Source organism: Phaseolus vulgaris, chromosome 7 (assembly GCF_000499845.2).
Source record: "Phaseolus vulgaris cultivar G19833 chromosome 7, P. vulgaris v2.0, whole genome shotgun sequence".
Taxonomy (NCBI): domain Eukaryota; kingdom Viridiplantae; phylum Streptophyta; class Magnoliopsida; order Fabales; family Fabaceae; genus Phaseolus; species Phaseolus vulgaris.
In genome coordinates, this window is record NC_023753.2 from 4,255,164 (window position 1) to 4,271,641 (window position 16,478).

The following is a 16,478-nucleotide window of genomic DNA, read 5'->3' on the forward strand; positions in this document are numbered from 1 at the left end:
GTAATATTTTTTATTTATTTTATATTTATAAAATATATTATTTTTAAGAATTTTAGTAAATTGATAATCTTAGACTAGAATACAATTAAAAAAAGAAATATTTTTTTTACTGGAATGTAGATTACAGATAAATCAGATAAAGAGATATAGTAATTTTGCAAGACTGACATCATACTAAAGAACATTTACTTAATAATCAAATAAATTAATATTTTAATTATATTTAATTTATTTTAATTTAAAATAATATTATAGTAAATTATCAATTAGATGTGATTTCGGTGTAAAAGTATTTTTTTAAAATCATATTGTGTCAGGTTCTTATAATAATGGTGAGTTTGTAAAATAACATTTTCTTATTAATAACTTAAAAAATAAAAATTAAATTAAATATAGTCAAAACATTAAAAAAAAAAACTAATTCGCAGAGCATGGAAGACCCGAATTTAGATGGGAAGTGTAGCAAGAGAGCATTCGTTTGTGGAGTTTGGGTCAACAGAGAGAAAGTAGGGAACAGAAGGAAAAGAAAGCCTCACCGTTTTCGGCGTCATGGATCCGCTGCCGGCAGCGCTCCGGTGGCGCACTACCGCCATCCTGTACTTCGTGGCGGTCCTCCTTCTATCCACCGTTTCCCCTTCGCGCGCAATCTACTGCGACGAAGATGATTGCTACGATCTGCTTGGGTCAGCTAACATTCCTTTCCTTCCTTCAATTGTTTGTAACCAATACTTTAATTCTTATCGTAACGCTTCCTCTTCTTATTCACAGGGTTTCTCAAAGTGCCAATGCTTCCGAAATCAAGAAAGCTTACTACAAACTCTCCTTGAAGCAGTACGTGTTTCTCCTCCTTAAGACGCTCTCTCTCTCTCTCTCTCTAATAATATCTACTTTCTCTTTGGTTTCGTGTTTAATTCAGTCATCCAGATAAGAACCCTGATCCAGAATCGCGAAAGCTGTTTGTTAAAATCGCCAATGCTTATGAGGTGCTTTGGTTTTCTAGCTACTTTTTGTTCAATGATTTGGATGTAGGAGTGTGTATTTGATAAGATTTAACATTGTGCAATGTTGAGTGAATTGAAAATTGAACACACTGTTCTGCATTTGGTGAGATATTGGTTCTGATGGTAATGAAAGTTACACAACTTTACAGATTTTGAAGGATGAGGCCACGCGCGAACAATATGATTATGCAATTGAGCATCCAGAAGAGGTGTTTAGACTTTTACAGAAACTTTGGTTTATTTTTAAAATTTGGGTCAATATCCCTGAATTGTTCATCTCTGTCCTTTTAGTGTTTGTTGAAGTATGTGTTTTCATTGATTGATTTCAGGTGTTTTTTAATACGGCGCGCTACTATCGGGCATACTATGGACATAAAACGGTAAGATTTGTTGGTTTACAATTTGAATCAGTGATGAATTTTGGATAAAATTGATTAGAAATTATTGATTTCTGCAAGTGAGTCTCATTTTGTAGTACTTACGTACTTTTTTACCTGCCAGGATCCTCGCGCTGTGTTGGTTGGCCTTCTTATTATTCTTTCAGGTTTTCAATATCTAAATCAATCAACAAGGTATAATCAGGTATTGTGATATATGGAATATCATACGATTTATTGTTAAACTCCCCTTATGTGAAAATGTACCATACGATTGTGTAATGTCTAACTCAGGAATAGTAGAACTTGCTTATGTAAAATGTACTTTTATACAATTCTCTAATTGGCTAGCTAAAGTTTGAAGAGCTGTACCTGTGGTGTTAAAGATTGTATTTAGCTAGCCCACTAGGGTCGGCATGGTGCTAGTACCTTTGGGTAGTTTTTCGGTTTGAACCTCATTTCTGCCATTGTACGCACCAAAAAACAGATTGTACTTATCTGACTTATGCCCAGTTGAGCTCAACGCTGTTAAGGGTTTTGGAAAATCTCTTAGCAAGGAAAGTAAGTAGGTCAAGAAATCAAGGGTTGCGGTCCCAAGTTTTAGGGTGAAAAATTCCTGTTCCATACATGTCATATGAATCCAATATCATTGCCACTAAAATGTTTTACCATGATTTTCAGTCTTAGAGGCTTGCATAAGATTTGAAATAGGTCAGGGCTGTGCCAATTTTCTTTGGTGGATATATATGACATTTCTTATGTGCAAATTGCTTAGTTTGTTATTTGTACAAAGTGCTTTTGGAAGATTAAGACATTTACGATCATTGCACTATTTTTCTGTGCATAGGCTGTAGCCATGGTCAAGAAGACACCTGCATATAAAAACAAACTAAGGGCATTGGAACTTGAACGCAGTGGAGGGATTACAAACAAGAAGAAGAGTCAGAAGAACATGGTCAAGTATGCTATTTTTCTCATTCTGTATGAGTCTGTTGTATTTGTTTCAAGTTTTGCAAAATTATTCCCAGGAATATTATATTTGTGTGTTATAAGTTTTAAAAAATTTCCCATACGTAGTTGATTCCTATGAATTTGTCTTCTCCATACTTTGCTTAGATTTCATTCCCATGGGATTGTTGGACGTTATCATATATTCCAACTAATAGCTTTCTTTCTCCTTTTTTTTTTATATTTGATTGTTGAAAACATTCATCAAGATACTAAAGCTTAACTAAACATGTCGTTTAGTTTTCGCAGGAATACTATTCTTGGAGATTTAATTACATGCCTTGATATAAATTCCATCCATAGTTGTTACACGTAATTTCCTTTTAAGTTTTTCAGTTGCACCTATATCCAGGGTCAAGTTACCTGTTCAATTTGGTTCTCCACTTTGAAAACTCTTATTTCCTTTTTTAAGTCAGTTTGTCTGTCATATGTAAGATTGCGCTTTGTTGACTGCGATTTCTTTACTTCTGGTACACAATGTGAGGAATCTATGCATGCAGGAAAGTGGAGGAAGACCTTAGCAATGAACTCGACCTGCAGATAACTGGAACTGAAAGGGCCTCTGTTTGGAAACTTCTTGGTGTCCGCTTTGTTCTATTACCTTATACCTTAGGCAAGGTTAGAGTTGAATCTTTATCTAGAAAATGCAGTTACTACAATGAATCTTTCATTGCTCTATTTTAATTCAAGGTAACATCTGTGAAGTTCTTTCCCACGAATAGTGGTGAACCTTGAAATATTTTTTTTGCGCGTGAAATTTATTGATCAGTTCTGTTTCCATTCAGCTGCTATTGTGGTCTGCCTGCTGGATTTGGAGATACAAAGTGAAGAAGCACTCTTATTCTTGGGAAGATGCTTCTTATCTGACACACAGATCCCTTGGTATTCCTCTCGATAGATGGAGAAATATAGGTAAATATTTCTTCTTTTAGACACCATGGACATTGGGGACTTATGTGTGGTTTTTTGGTTACTTGTGTTGGATTTTACAAGCATGGCCTAACCTACTAGTATGCATATTAACGGTTCTTATTTGGTGCCTGTTATTAATAGATGAAGCAACAAAGGAAGATCTTGTGCTCAAACGCTTATGGGAGAAATCCAATATGGAGAGCTATGTAGCAGAGATGCGGAAAGAATCAAAGCGCAGAAGATAGCTACATCAGTGGCCTCATCTGCTGATTATAAAGTTCTAAATTTGGTTTTAATTATGAAGTTGAACTGAAACACGAAGTGACAGTTAAAGTTGGAAAGCTGCAAATTGAGTTGGGGGAGGAGGGGGTGATAGAAGCAGAATTATTCATTTCAACCACGAAATCGTGGAATCATAAACAACAAAGTTTACTGAGTTTAAACATGCTCTCTGACAGCCTGTAAACAGTGAACGCTAAAGAAAACCGCATTAGATATTTGCTTTTTTGTTTTGTTTCAAAGTCAGGTATTTAAGCCTCAATCTTACTACAATCGGATGTTCGGTGGTGGTTTTGTGCCACAATTTTAATGAGGGATTATATGAAATCTCGGCATGTTACAGTAGAGTTGTGACTTGAATGTAGATGTGTCTGAAATATTTATCATTCCACTCTTCCTGAGTAGTATATCACGGTTAGCGTTGCTTTCTTAGACTTAAGATTCCTGGTGTTGCTTACATGAAGAAACGGGATAGATGGGTCTTTGAGCCACTTTGTGAGGTGGTGAATGATTTGTTAGAGCATCTCTAATGTATGAGTTTTAACTAGACTGTTAAATCTAATACATAAATCTTATAAAAAAATTCATTTGAACATGTCATATAACATAATGAAGGTCTTGAGATCAAAAGATATTTAATCATAATAATTAAATTGATCTTAAAATACAAATAGTAGTTATAAAAGTACATGTTTTTAAAGATTTTATTATTCAAGTAAAATCTGAAAGACAGTTTTAAAACGATACTGAGATGTAGATAAAGTAAAATAAGATTTTATGAAAAGAAAGTCTTTTAAGACATTTGGAGATGTTCTTATATTTATAGAATCGTTTGAGTTAAAAACTTAGAAATTATCTGTCTTTTTGCTTTTTTTATTGGATAATCATGTTAGCTAATGGATAAAAAAAATAAAAACTTTTATAAGATTCAATTGTTATAAAAAATCTATATTGCAACATATTGGTATATCATGGTGTAAATCTTAAAATTAATAATAAGATCTAATATAATTATATAAGACTACCTAAATTTTAACTATAAAATATAATATTTTAACAATTAAATTAAATTTTAAAGTTATAAAAAATTAAAATAAAAAATGAAAAAAGTATGATTTTTTTATAAGATTTAATTATCAAATCAAAATTTATAAAAAATATAATATAAATGCTACACATTTAAAATTAAGTGAGAAAATCTTAAAAGAAATTATAATACCTTGTATTGTAGTCATCTATTGGATATTCACACCCAAGTGCTTGAAACATACCTTTGAGCTTGTATATATGATATTCTTCTTTCTTTTGAACTCTATTATATTTTGTCATAACAGATATTTGGAAATGAATCCTAGATCCAAATTTATTATGTGAAATGAAAAAAAAAATACTTTTTTTAGTTTTTAAATAAAAGTGCAAGGCAAAATGTATTCTGATTTTGGATTTCTAGAATACATTTTCAGATTTGTATTTCTATAATATTTTTTTTGGATTTTTATTTTCCAGAATATATGTAATTATTCTAATTAATTATATTAATGCACAATTATTTCTCTTCAATTTTGTTTGAGGTAATAAAAGTATAAACATTTATTGGTTATCATTAAGCAATAGAAGTATGTATATTGTCGTTGGTGATCTCTAATTTTATTCTTCTTTTGTTGTACTTTGTATTGTATTTTCCATCTAAAAAATTAAGTTTTATATAATTTGATTTTTTTTAATTTTTCACATATATGCATATAATTATACATGATTTAATTTTGTGTTTTTTTAAGCCATTCTTTTATGGAAAATTGACTCATTAAATAAACTCAACATTGTACCAACTAAAGTCATTAAATTAACAAATTTTAAACAAATTGTATTATATGACACTTTTAATTTTAAAAATATTAAATTATCAACTCCATAAAATTATATCCCGTATGTACATATTCCAATCCTAACTGTTTCCTGTGACAAACTATTTGCACCAAATTCGCCTAAAACTTATAAGAAAATGTATACAAAAATAAAGAACAACGGGGAAAGTAATGTAATTTTCGTTCCCTTTTAGCCAAATATATATTTTTTATACAATTGAATAAATAGTGTTTGTAAACATAATTTTCAAATAAAGAAATTATACTTATAATCAGGACGTCTGTTTTTTTTTTTTTCAAATTAAAAGTTGTGCTTTCATACATATGTTTCAATTTCTTTTTCATAATTACATTGAAATCGTGGTTCAGAAAATGAATTTTAATTTTTTTTAGAGTTTAGGGTTCAGAAAATGAATTTTATTTTTTTAAATTTTTTGATAAAGTCAATGTTTGTAGAGACGTTTTCAATTTTTATTTATTGAAATCGTTCTTGTAAGTATATTTTTCGTTTTTTAATTTTTTAATTTTTTAAACAATATAATTATTTTTATTGTCTTAAATTATTTTCTTAATTTAAAAATATAAAATAATATTTTCTTATATTACTTTTTATTTCTTAATTTACTGTTATTCATTTAAAAATATAAAATAATATATATAAAAACTCTTATTGTTATAAAAATGAAACTAATACATATACATAACTTTTATATACATACATAGGTTATTTATATATAGATATAAACTAATAAATATAAAATTATTTCTATTGTTTTCAGTTTCATTAAAGTAATATATAATTCAAAAATTAATTACATTGTTTAAAACATAAAAGCATAAAAAAAAAATAAAAAATAGAAGTTGACTTCAATAAAAAAAAATTGTTTAACACAACATTTTGAAAATCAGTTTTTTGCAAGCAATGACTTACCAACTGTGTAGTTGTTTTAAAAGTTAACTACTTCTGTGAACTTACAAAAATTACAACATTTCTGTAAATTTGGCACAGAGCAATCTTTGAGCTTGTATATATGATATTATTCTTTCTTTTGAACTGCAATCCCACATTTCATTTTCAGAGTCTGTTGATTTTGGTTGCGGCATGGATGTGACTTTCGTGTTGGAGGATGAAACAGCGTTCTGTAGTAGAGTGGAGTTGTTCGACAAGTTCCAAGAAATCAAAGAAAGGATAAAGAAATCGAGGAACATTCCCGTTGACCGACAGACGCTACTCTTCAATGGTGAAGTTCTTCAAAACGAAGCCTTGGTCATCGACTCTGACATCTCTGAATTCTCTCGCGTTCAACTCTTGGTTCAACCAAATGAAAAGGTCTACGATCTTCCGCAGTGGATTAGGAACGTCTCCAATCTAAATATCCAGGAGATGCAAGAGATGCTCTCGTCGATTCCAGGAGCACAAAATACGCCGTTTACTATGGACCCATCGATGGTGCTCTCAGAAAATCCAGACGAGATAGAAGAGTCTATATCGTCGATGATGCACGCTCCGGCGAAGGAGCCGGTGCCGCAGTTTCTGGTGCCTTATAACCAAGTCAAGTTCACGGTGAAAAGCTTGGATGCGAAGCGGAAGCCTCTCCCCATGCAAATGAATCTGAACGACACCGTTCTGCTGCTGAAGAAGATGTATTTTAGAAAGAAGAGACCTCGAATCCTGAAGCTGAAGGATATGGTGGTGGTGACTAAAGTAGGTTATGAATTGTATGACCGCATGTCTATGCTAGCGTGCGGGATGCTTAATCTGTCACATGTTTACGTGTGTCAACGATCAGAAGAAGGAGCTTTGATTGGTGGTGATCTGAAGAAGGGGAAGATGTTGAAGGTGATGGTGGTTCCCGAGGGCAGAACTGAGAAGATACCTATCGAGGTTAATTCTCTTACCCTTTTGGAAGATTTGAGGTATGAGTTGGAGAAGTTTCACAAACATGTTCTTCCCCGAAGTGTTCATTACACTTTTACCGTCAAGGACGACCCTGTGCCATGTGAAGTATATTCGTTTGACAAGTTAGGGATTAAAGAGGGTGAGACCATTGTTATCAAACCTATAAAACTGTCCCTTCCTTTTTCTTTCCACAGTTCTGAAAATGGTGAAGAAGCCATGCATGCATGAAAATCGTTCAGTGTTGTATTGAATAACAAAAATTGAGTTGCAAAATCAGTTACTTAGGTCTGGTGCCTGTTAGTTAGTTAGTTAGTTAGTTAGTTAAACTAGCTTCGAGAATGTTATTAGTTTGTTTGTCGTTATCATAATAGATTTGTACTAGTATGAAGGGGTATCGTTTCACAGAGCTTTGTAAATCATTCAAATAAAAAAATTTGCAAACACCTTTTCACGCTCTTCTTAGCTTTTACATTTTATATAGTTATGTTGGTCCATGATTTATTTAAATTTTCTCAACCTCCGATTAGCATGGTTTATATTTCACAAATATTTCTTTGCGCGTTAACTTACTGCACCTTTCAAGTAGTATCCATTTTTTTCATGACTTATATGTTTAATAAAAAAAATTATCGATAAAAAATAATAAATTGGAAAAAAATTCTTTAATACCCAAAAAGTAAAATACATACGATTAACAAAACATTATAATGATATAATAATATTTTTAATTAAAAAAATAAAATATAATTAAAATATTACTTTATTAGTATGTGATGTGTATATATTTTAGGGTTTAGAGTTTAGATTCAAAATTAAAAAAATTATAAATTTTTATAAATAATTAAAATATTAATATTTATTGGGATGTAAGGTGGAGTATGGATGTTAAATAAACATTTTTGTATATTTTATTATGTACGGTGTTAACATGACCCTAATAATTTGGGACAGTTCACATGACCTCTACATTTTTCTTCCCGCACCTCACAATATTATGCAAAGACCAAACTTTCCCTATTATTTTTTAAAAACCTTAAAATGCACTTGAACTGTATTTATTTTTTTCATTCTGGATTATGGAATCTGGAAAATTTTCGGATTGACACTTTCGGTAAAATTTTGTATCCACAATCCGTAATTCAAAATATGTATTTCACATTCAAAAATTCATCATTCAAAAAAAAAACATTCCGGATCCAAATGGGTGATAGGGTTTCACCCACAAGTCAATAAAAATATTAAATTTAAATTCAATCACTAGCGCAGAAATGCTAATCAAATGCGGCTATTTTACATTTACAAATGCGGTTATAGAGCCGCATTTGATCAGCACGCAGTTGTAAATCAGAGAAATACAAATGCGGCTATAGAGCCGCATTTGTAAATGCGATTTACGAATGCGGTTATTTGAAATAACCGCATTTGTATATTCTTTTGAATGAGCTCGCATTTGTATATTCTTCTGAATGAGCTGGGGTTTTAGGGGCACGTTGTTGGTGAAGAGTGGAAGGGGAGAAGAGGAAACACGGCAGCTGCGGTGAGTGCGGCGGCGGAAGCGGTGGCGGAGCGGTGAGAGCGAAATGCGACAGCGGCGGAAGCAATGGAAGAGTACACCTTCAAAATGCAGAGCGAAACCCATTAAAAACGAAAGCAATATGGAAAGCGAAAGCCATTGGAGTTCAATGCAGTTGTTAGGAGCAATGAAAACAAGAGAATAAGGGGCAATGCAGTTACGTACCTTCGAAAATGAAGAACTTCGCAACCAGAGAAAACAAAGAACAGATGTGAGCGCAAACGAAGAATGAACGAAACTGTTGAGCGCCTAAAATTTTGAGGGTAAAAACCATTTACAAATGCAGTTATTCAAATAACCGCATTTGTAAATGGAGCGGTTATTTAAATAACCGCATTTGTAAATCAAAATAATTTCAAAAATGCCACCGCGTTTTTTACGAATGCGTTTAAGCGCTGAACCGCATTAAATAAGGAGCGTTTTTTTCTTATTTTTGTACTAGTGAATGTGTATAGTGAGTATTGTGCCAAATATAAGTTGAGTTTACGCCATGTGGATGACCATCTATTTATAAGATTTCATGGAATTAGATCTTTGACACTGGTTTTTTCAGATTTTAATGTGACATATTATATTATCCTCTTATTAAAAATTTAAATATTATGTATATAAATAGGACTATTCTTTAATATAATCAAAATATTTATGTAATATAATTAGAGATATTATATAATTAAATCAACGTATTAATCGAGTTAGAATATTATCTTTATGGTCAGAGATGTTATAAAATTTGTGCAATTAAGAAGATTGAGATATTATGCTCTAAAAACAAATTACGTGAAAGTGTATTAATTTTTGTATTAATAATTGATTTCCATGATATATTTATTCAAATTAACGACACTACTAATGATAATCACGAGGGAAAGAAATTAGTTAATAATATTTCTAGAAATTTTGATTAATTTCAGAAGGTGATGGGTCACTTTGTGATTTAGGCTTATGTTCGACTCACCCTATTTAGGCTGGATCGACATTTGACTAATCCATATTTGGACGGTACAGAACCCTTCAACCTTGAGCCGAGTGAGTAAGACGAAAATACTTGTCAATGTGATTTTGAAAAAGTGAGTTGGTTTTCGAGAATGTCACTTCTAAACAGATAAAACACACACATATATATATATATATATATATATATATATATATATAATTAATAAATATTTTAAAAAACTTATATAATTTATAATTGTATAAAAATAATGTTTATCTCCTAATTATCAAATGAAATCTTTAATGCATCAGACTATAATAAGTTTTCTGCAGGTATTTTAAGTGATTTTTTTGGGTAGTTTGCCATTTTTTTTGAGTATTTTCATATGATGAATGTTAGTTTTATGTAAGGGTTAAACTCTTTTTTATATCTGTTTCATTCCTTAAATAATCTATTTTTATTCATTCACTCTTTGTTAGTAAAAAAATGTACTAAATGTGCATTTTTATAATAGTAGTCCATTTTCTTACAAAAAAATAATAATGGTATTTGAGACATTTCTATTGAATTTTTGTATCTATCACCATATAACCTCTATCAATGGCAGAAAAGAGAATAGGAAAGAAAAGAAAGAAGTCAGAGATTCACTCATAACAGAATAAATTACCCACCTAGAATACATATCTATATATATATATAAAAAAAAAGAGTCGTAGCATTATTGGTAAATAACTATTTTTTCTTTTCGTGAGAAGCTTTCTCCGATATATTTGTGTTACAATTAACATTCGAATATTAGTCAGGGGTATCAAGTATTTACATGCTTAAAATATTGCGTACTAAGATTTTTTTAAACCTTGTAAAAATTAAATATTAATATGTAATTTTTATTAAAATCCGATTTTATAAAATTGACATCATATTGTTTTTTCAATAAAACTTTCTTTTTAACTTAAAAGCTAAACTCTTGTCTATCATTGAAACCATTAAAAAAAATGTTCTTAGGAATCTTGTATTTTATAAGATAAAAAGGTACTTTTCTATCTTTAGATTCCCGAAAAACTAATTTTTCTTTTACCAAACTTCCATTGAGTATGAATTATCATTCTTGAGAACAGGATATATAAGTGTATTGGTTGCCATGGTAATAGTTTAGAAAACATTTTATAGAATTCAATTTTAGATATATGATTTAATTTAATTTAATATATATGATTTATGTAATTTTAGAATATATTTATTTTATCTCTTTAAAGTCAATCAAAACTTTTTTTTTGTGTGTTTATCTTTTTACTAAAAAGTAATTATATCAATTTTTTTTTTAAATTTAATATTTACAGATATTTATTTATATTCAAGATATTAACGTTCCTCATCAATATTTTTATTCGCAATAAAAAGTTAGCATGACATAGTTGTTTGTAAAAGAAAAAAAAACAACTTTTAATAGTTGATAATATTATGAAATCAAAAAAATCTTGCGAGACTTTTAATTTGAATTTGCTATGAATATAAACATTACTATTAAGATTAATTTGAATAAGAGTATTTACTCGTAAGTTCAGATTGGGTCAATTTTTAATTTCAATCGTGTTTCTTTAGAAATATTTAATTAAATTATCAAATATATGATAAAAATAAAATTTTATTCATTTATAATGTCGAAAAAAAATTAGCTATATAATCAATGACAGTATAGGTTCAAAGTTTATATTATTAAAAAAAAATAGCAAATTTAATAACAGTACGTATAAAATCAATTTGAAATTAATTGAATATATTTTGAAAATCAAAATTTCAAGATAATGTTTGTTATTTGTTTCAGTTTTGAAACAGTTAAATTTATTCGATTTGATTTTATTTCAACCGTTTATAAATAGGAAAGAACGTGCCTAATTCAAACAAAAAAGGGTGAGATGGATATAACTTTTGTGTTGGAGAATGAGAGAACGTTCTGTATTGAAGTGAGTTTATTTGACTCGTTTCTTGAAATCAAACAAAAAGTGCAGAAGTATAAGGCCATTCCCGCTTCTTCCCAAACGCTCATTTTCAACGGTCAAATTCTTCAAAACGACGACGTCATCTTCCATACTCACATCTCTCAGCAGTCTCGTCTGAAACTTCTCGTTGACCCGGAATATTTCGCCAACCCCGCCGTGACGTTGCCGTTGCCGTTGCCGTTGCAGTTTCCACCGCCGCCAAATGAAAACGACTACGGAGATATGCTGCAGTGGAATGCGGAAAAGCAGGCATCAAATAGAGGCAACTTAGAAGAGGAGCTGTTGAGGATTTCCGCCGCGCTATCGGAGACGACATTACCGCCTTTGTGTTTCGAAGACGATTCAGCGAATGCGTTGCCGCAGTGGAAGCCTGAGTTTAAACCGGCTCCGCCACCGCTTCTCCCAACGCCACCGGCTATAATCAGGTTAACGGTGAAAATAGTTGCATACAGAACGAAGCCTTTCTTCTTAGAGATGGATCTGGACGACACCGTTCTGCAGCTGAAGGAGAGGATTTACAGAATGAAGAAACCTAGAAACGTAAACCTAAACGAGATGTCAGTGCGGATAAAATCAGGTGAGGAATTGCGTGACCAATTGTCGTTGCGAGATTGCGGGATGCTGAATCTTTCTGTTATTTACGTGCATAGAAAATCAGAAGAATCAGAACCGCCACCGAAGTTTACTTTTCCGGCTGTGACCGCTGATGGTGGTGTGGGGGCAAAGATGGTGAAGATTATGGTGGTTCCCAAGGACGGAACTCGGAAGATAGCGATCGAGGTGAATTCGTTTAATAGAGTGGAAGATTTGAGGTACGAGTTGGAGAAGTTTCACAAGCATGTTCTTCCCGAAAACAATAGTTATTTTTTCACTAACAAGGATGGCCATGTGATGACCGAAACGCATTCGTTTAACTGGTACGGGATTGAAGATGGGGACGTAATTGAAATCACCCCTGAATATGTTTCTGATGAATCCAATCCCTGAGTATTATTATTTCCTAGTGAAGAAGCCACGCGTTCAAGCATGAGTATCAGTTGGTATTGAATAACAAATTTTCTGTTTGTTACTTAGGCGTGGTGTTTTTGTTGAACAATAAATAGGCGGGAACATTAGTTACTTACTTATCCTAACACAACTATAAACAATAAATTTGAAAAACATATGTCATGATTCTTTTCTTTTATTAGATATATTTATATATTCTTTTAACAGCTTTTTTTTAAAAGGCTGAGATGCATAAACATTATTATATATGATAAATGTTTCGTTGACACTTTTTCAAAAAATTAAATTCACTTCACAATCTACTTTAATAATATAATAATATATATTAGAGTTTTAAATTAAAAAATAAAGCTGTTAGAAAGCAATGGCGTTTTTTATGTGATCACCCTTATTATATTTGATAAGATATTTTTTATCAGAAAAAAATAAAATAGCAAAGTATTAGAAATATTTTAAGTCATATACAAATTTAAAATAGAATCGAAAATCCTAATAAGAATGACAACTCAAGTTCTTCTATTACATCACCAAAGCAATTAAAAAAAATCCTTTAATAAAAATATATACAAAATGTAAAAAAGTTAAATATTTTTTCAAAATTAATAAAATTATAAATTTTTATAAATAATTAAAATATTAATATTTATTGAATTATAAGATGGAATACATTTTCAAATAAACATTAATCTAAAGGTATATAAAAGTGATGAGAGAACAAGAGCAATATGATTCACAAGTTTATCAATACAAGACAAGAAGGGTTAAATATTTTTTTTTCTTTATATCAATTTTTCTTTGTCTTTGTATTTAGTACAAATTTTAGACCTTTTTAATATTTATAGTAAAAAAATATTAAAATTAGTCATTGCATAATAAACGAAATTTTAGCATATTAAACTAGTTATTAAAAAAACTAATTTTACCAACAGTCAAAATTTGTAAGTAATGCATAAATTTTTGTTAATAAATAAAAATTACTGACAAAATTCAAAAACCATCCAAAGACTTGTATCTAGAACTTCTCAACTAAAAAGTAAGATAAGAGAAACTTAATCTGGTTGCTGTAGGGGAGTTGAACACACGTCATTGACTACAGGAACTTGTAACCACTGTAGAAAAGATGATCACTATTATTTGGTTAATAAAGATTAATATAAATAAAATATTATTATTTTGTTAATAAAAATTAATATAATTTATTTTTAAAATAGAATAATAATATATTTGGTTGTTAATTAAAATGGCAAAAAAAAATTGTGAGTGTTAAAGTATGATTACCCAAATAGAAAATGGTGGAAACCTATCACTCCATGTTAGACAGATGTAGTTAATTTTTTCCACTGTAAACGTATCAGCCCCCTCCTTATAATATATGGTTGGAAAGAAGTTTCCAGAAACTATATAAGGAAGTATGCATGGTGGCTCCCTCTCATTCTCAGATTCTCACAGACCATAAAGTGATGGTGATGATGGATGTGAATGTTGATATCCAGGGAGGGGAATCGTTCTCCATTCAGCTTCGTTCCTCCCAAACAATACGTGATATCAAGGAAAAAGTGCAAGACCTTCGACAAATTCCCATTCGCCAACAAATCATCCTCCACAATCAACAACTTCTCTACGACGATCTAAAGCTTCATGAATGCTTCATCCAAAACGGCTCGCGCATTATCGTTCAAATTCTCGACGATGCTCCAATTCCTGTTTTCTCGCCGAACGACTCTGATTTTGACCCGGGATCGTCATCGCCGGAACCCTACTCAGACTTGCCTCCATCGCGGGCTCAGGTACCTGACTTAAACTTGACTCCATCGCCAGCTCTGGAGGCTGATCCGTCACCGGCACCGCTGCATGACCTAAACTTGCCGCCGGTGCCTTCGCCATCACCTTCACAGTCACCCGCACCATTACAACAATCATACTTGCCGCCGGTGCCTTGCCCGACGTTAGGCTCTAACCTGACACCGCAGCCAACGTCGGATCTGCAACTCCCAACGCTTTTCAATAAGGGATACAATCGATCGGATATTCTACAGTGGAATCCATCATTGCAGCTGATTCAGGCGTCAAATGAAGACGATCTGTTAGAAGTTGGAGGGTTTTCATCTTCACCGCTGTTGATGTCGATGCCAAGTACGCCGTCAAGGGTAAGGACTGCGGCAGAGTCGGCGCCGTTACCGCCGCCTTATCCGTGGTGGCTTCCGCCGCTGCCACCTGCACTATTTCAAAATATACCGAATCCTGTTCCACCACCGCCGGCGACAGTGACGTTGAACGTGAAAGTGCCTCAGTCGAGAGATCGTGTCCGTATAGAATCGGAGCGAACGGACACGGTTCGGGAGCTGAAGGAGAAGATTGTTGCGCTGGAAGACATGCAGGGCGTGACCGTGGATAGGATCGTGCTGCAGTTGCACTCATTGCGTCTGGAATTATTGGACCATGTGGCACTGCGTGATTGTGCAGTTTCAGAGAATTCTCAGATCGATGTGCTCTTAAAACCTGCTGTTGAGGAGAGTGGTAGCAACGAAGAGCAGTTTCGGAAGCTGAAGGTGACTGTGTTGCCTATGCGAACGAACGAGAGAATCGAGATAGAAGTGTTTAGTTTTGACAAAGTGTCGGTGTTGAGGCAGAAACTGGATGAGTTGCACCAGATGCAGGGGTTCCCTCTTCCTGAAGATGGTGGCTATTTTTTCATTTACGGACGGCAGGGCATGCATGAAGAGCAGTCCTTTGATTGGCACAGAGTTCGTGATGGTGACACCATTCAAACTTTTGATGGATTCCTTACAAGAAACTCCTCACCCACACCCTCCCTCACTCTCTCCCCCACTCTCTCCCCCTCATCCTTACCCTCCTTACCCTCCTCACCCTCTTAATTCCTTTTCTTTAGTTCTTCAATAACTACCGCAGCTTAAATACCTGTAGATACAACACACCACTGTAAATTTCACCTTTCCATCCAAATGTGAATAATCCTTCATCATCAATCAAATCATTCTGCTTTTTTGTTTTCTGTCATACACCTCCTTTATTCAAATTACAACATTCAGTATAACAAAGGCGAGTAAGGCTCTTACTGACCAAAATTTCTGTAAACGATAGCGCCTGTGTGGTAAAAGAAGAAAATTAAAAAGTTAAGTGTGTCCGAAATGAGCAATGATATATTTACACCCAACTTTAATTTCTAATTGATGATAAAAAAAAATATTTTGATTGTTTCATATAAAAATTAAAATTTTAAGTAAAGAAAGTGAGTTGTATACTGAGTACGGTTGTGCATGTATATTTTTTGTCCGAAATATCCATACTCTTTATTAAGAAAAGTTGTTACTAAAACAAAACAAAAAGCATTCACAACGCAAAATAATAATATTTTAATTATATTTATTTATTTTGTAATTAAAAATATTAAAATATATTATTAAAGTTAGTTGTCAAATGGTGGCATTGTTGTCAAAATATTTTTTCATTAAAAAATGATTGGTTGGCACAAATTAAATACTTCCTATTACCGCATTTTTAACAATATAATAATATATTAATAACTTCTATTAAAATATAAAAATAATATGATTAAAATAATAATATACTGAATTAGAAAGTGAAAATAATTTGTAA

The 16,478-nt window shown here is 32.0% G+C and overlaps 4 protein-coding genes across 4 annotated transcripts; all 4 read left to right on the top strand.

The window, feature by feature from the left end:
• The first annotated feature begins 419 nt into the window (after positions 1-419).
• LOC137828450 (chaperone protein dnaJ 50) lies at positions 420-3,922 on the top strand. Its single transcript, XM_068635038.1, has 10 exons — positions 420-683; positions 769-831; positions 917-983; positions 1,151-1,210; positions 1,331-1,381; positions 1,503-1,583; positions 2,226-2,338; positions 2,887-3,004; positions 3,172-3,298; positions 3,440-3,922. The coding sequence occupies exons 1-10, from the start codon at positions 550-552 to the stop codon at positions 3,541-3,543; spliced, it is 918 nt and encodes a 305-aa protein (XP_068491139.1). The 5' UTR covers positions 420-549; the 3' UTR covers positions 3,544-3,922.
• A 2,622-nt stretch (positions 3,923-6,544) lies between these two features.
• Positions 6,545-7,570, top strand: LOC137827986 (uncharacterized). Its single transcript, XM_068634372.1, has one exon. It carries the CDS (start codon positions 6,545-6,547, stop codon positions 7,568-7,570), a length of 1,026 nt encoding a protein of 341 aa, XP_068490473.1.
• A 4,198-nt stretch (positions 7,571-11,768) lies between these two features.
• LOC137827987 (uncharacterized) lies at positions 11,769-12,839 on the top strand. The gene has a single exon (XM_068634373.1). The coding sequence runs from the start codon at positions 11,769-11,771 to the stop codon at positions 12,837-12,839; it is 1,071 nt and encodes a 356-aa protein (XP_068490474.1).
• A 1,436-nt stretch (positions 12,840-14,275) lies between these two features.
• On the top strand, positions 14,276-15,736 carry LOC137827988 (formin-like protein 7). Its single transcript, XM_068634374.1, has one exon. It carries the CDS (start codon positions 14,276-14,278, stop codon positions 15,734-15,736), a length of 1,461 nt encoding a protein of 486 aa, XP_068490475.1.
• Positions 15,737-16,478: the final 742 nt, after the last annotated feature.

Bases quoted from the DNA above. Each gene is read 5' to 3' on its own strand.
- LOC137828450 (XM_068635038.1), top strand. From the start codon at position 550: ATGGATCCGCTGCCGGCAGCGCTCCGGTGGCGCACTACCGCCATCCTG. The intron at 2,339-2,886 runs GTATGCTATTTT...CTATGCATGCAG, and splicing joins AGTCAGAAGAACATGGTCAA to GAAAGTGGAGGAAGACCTTA. The intron at 3,005-3,171 runs GTTAGAGTTGAA...GTTTCCATTCAG, and splicing joins TACCTTATACCTTAGGCAAG to CTGCTATTGTGGTCTGCCTG.
- LOC137827986 (XM_068634372.1), top strand. From the start codon at position 6,545: ATGGATGTGACTTTCGTGTTGGAGGATGAAACAGCGTTCTGTAGTAGA.
- LOC137827987 (XM_068634373.1), top strand. From the start codon at position 11,769: ATGGATATAACTTTTGTGTTGGAGAATGAGAGAACGTTCTGTATTGAA.
- LOC137827988 (XM_068634374.1), top strand. From the start codon at position 14,276: ATGGTGGCTCCCTCTCATTCTCAGATTCTCACAGACCATAAAGTGATG.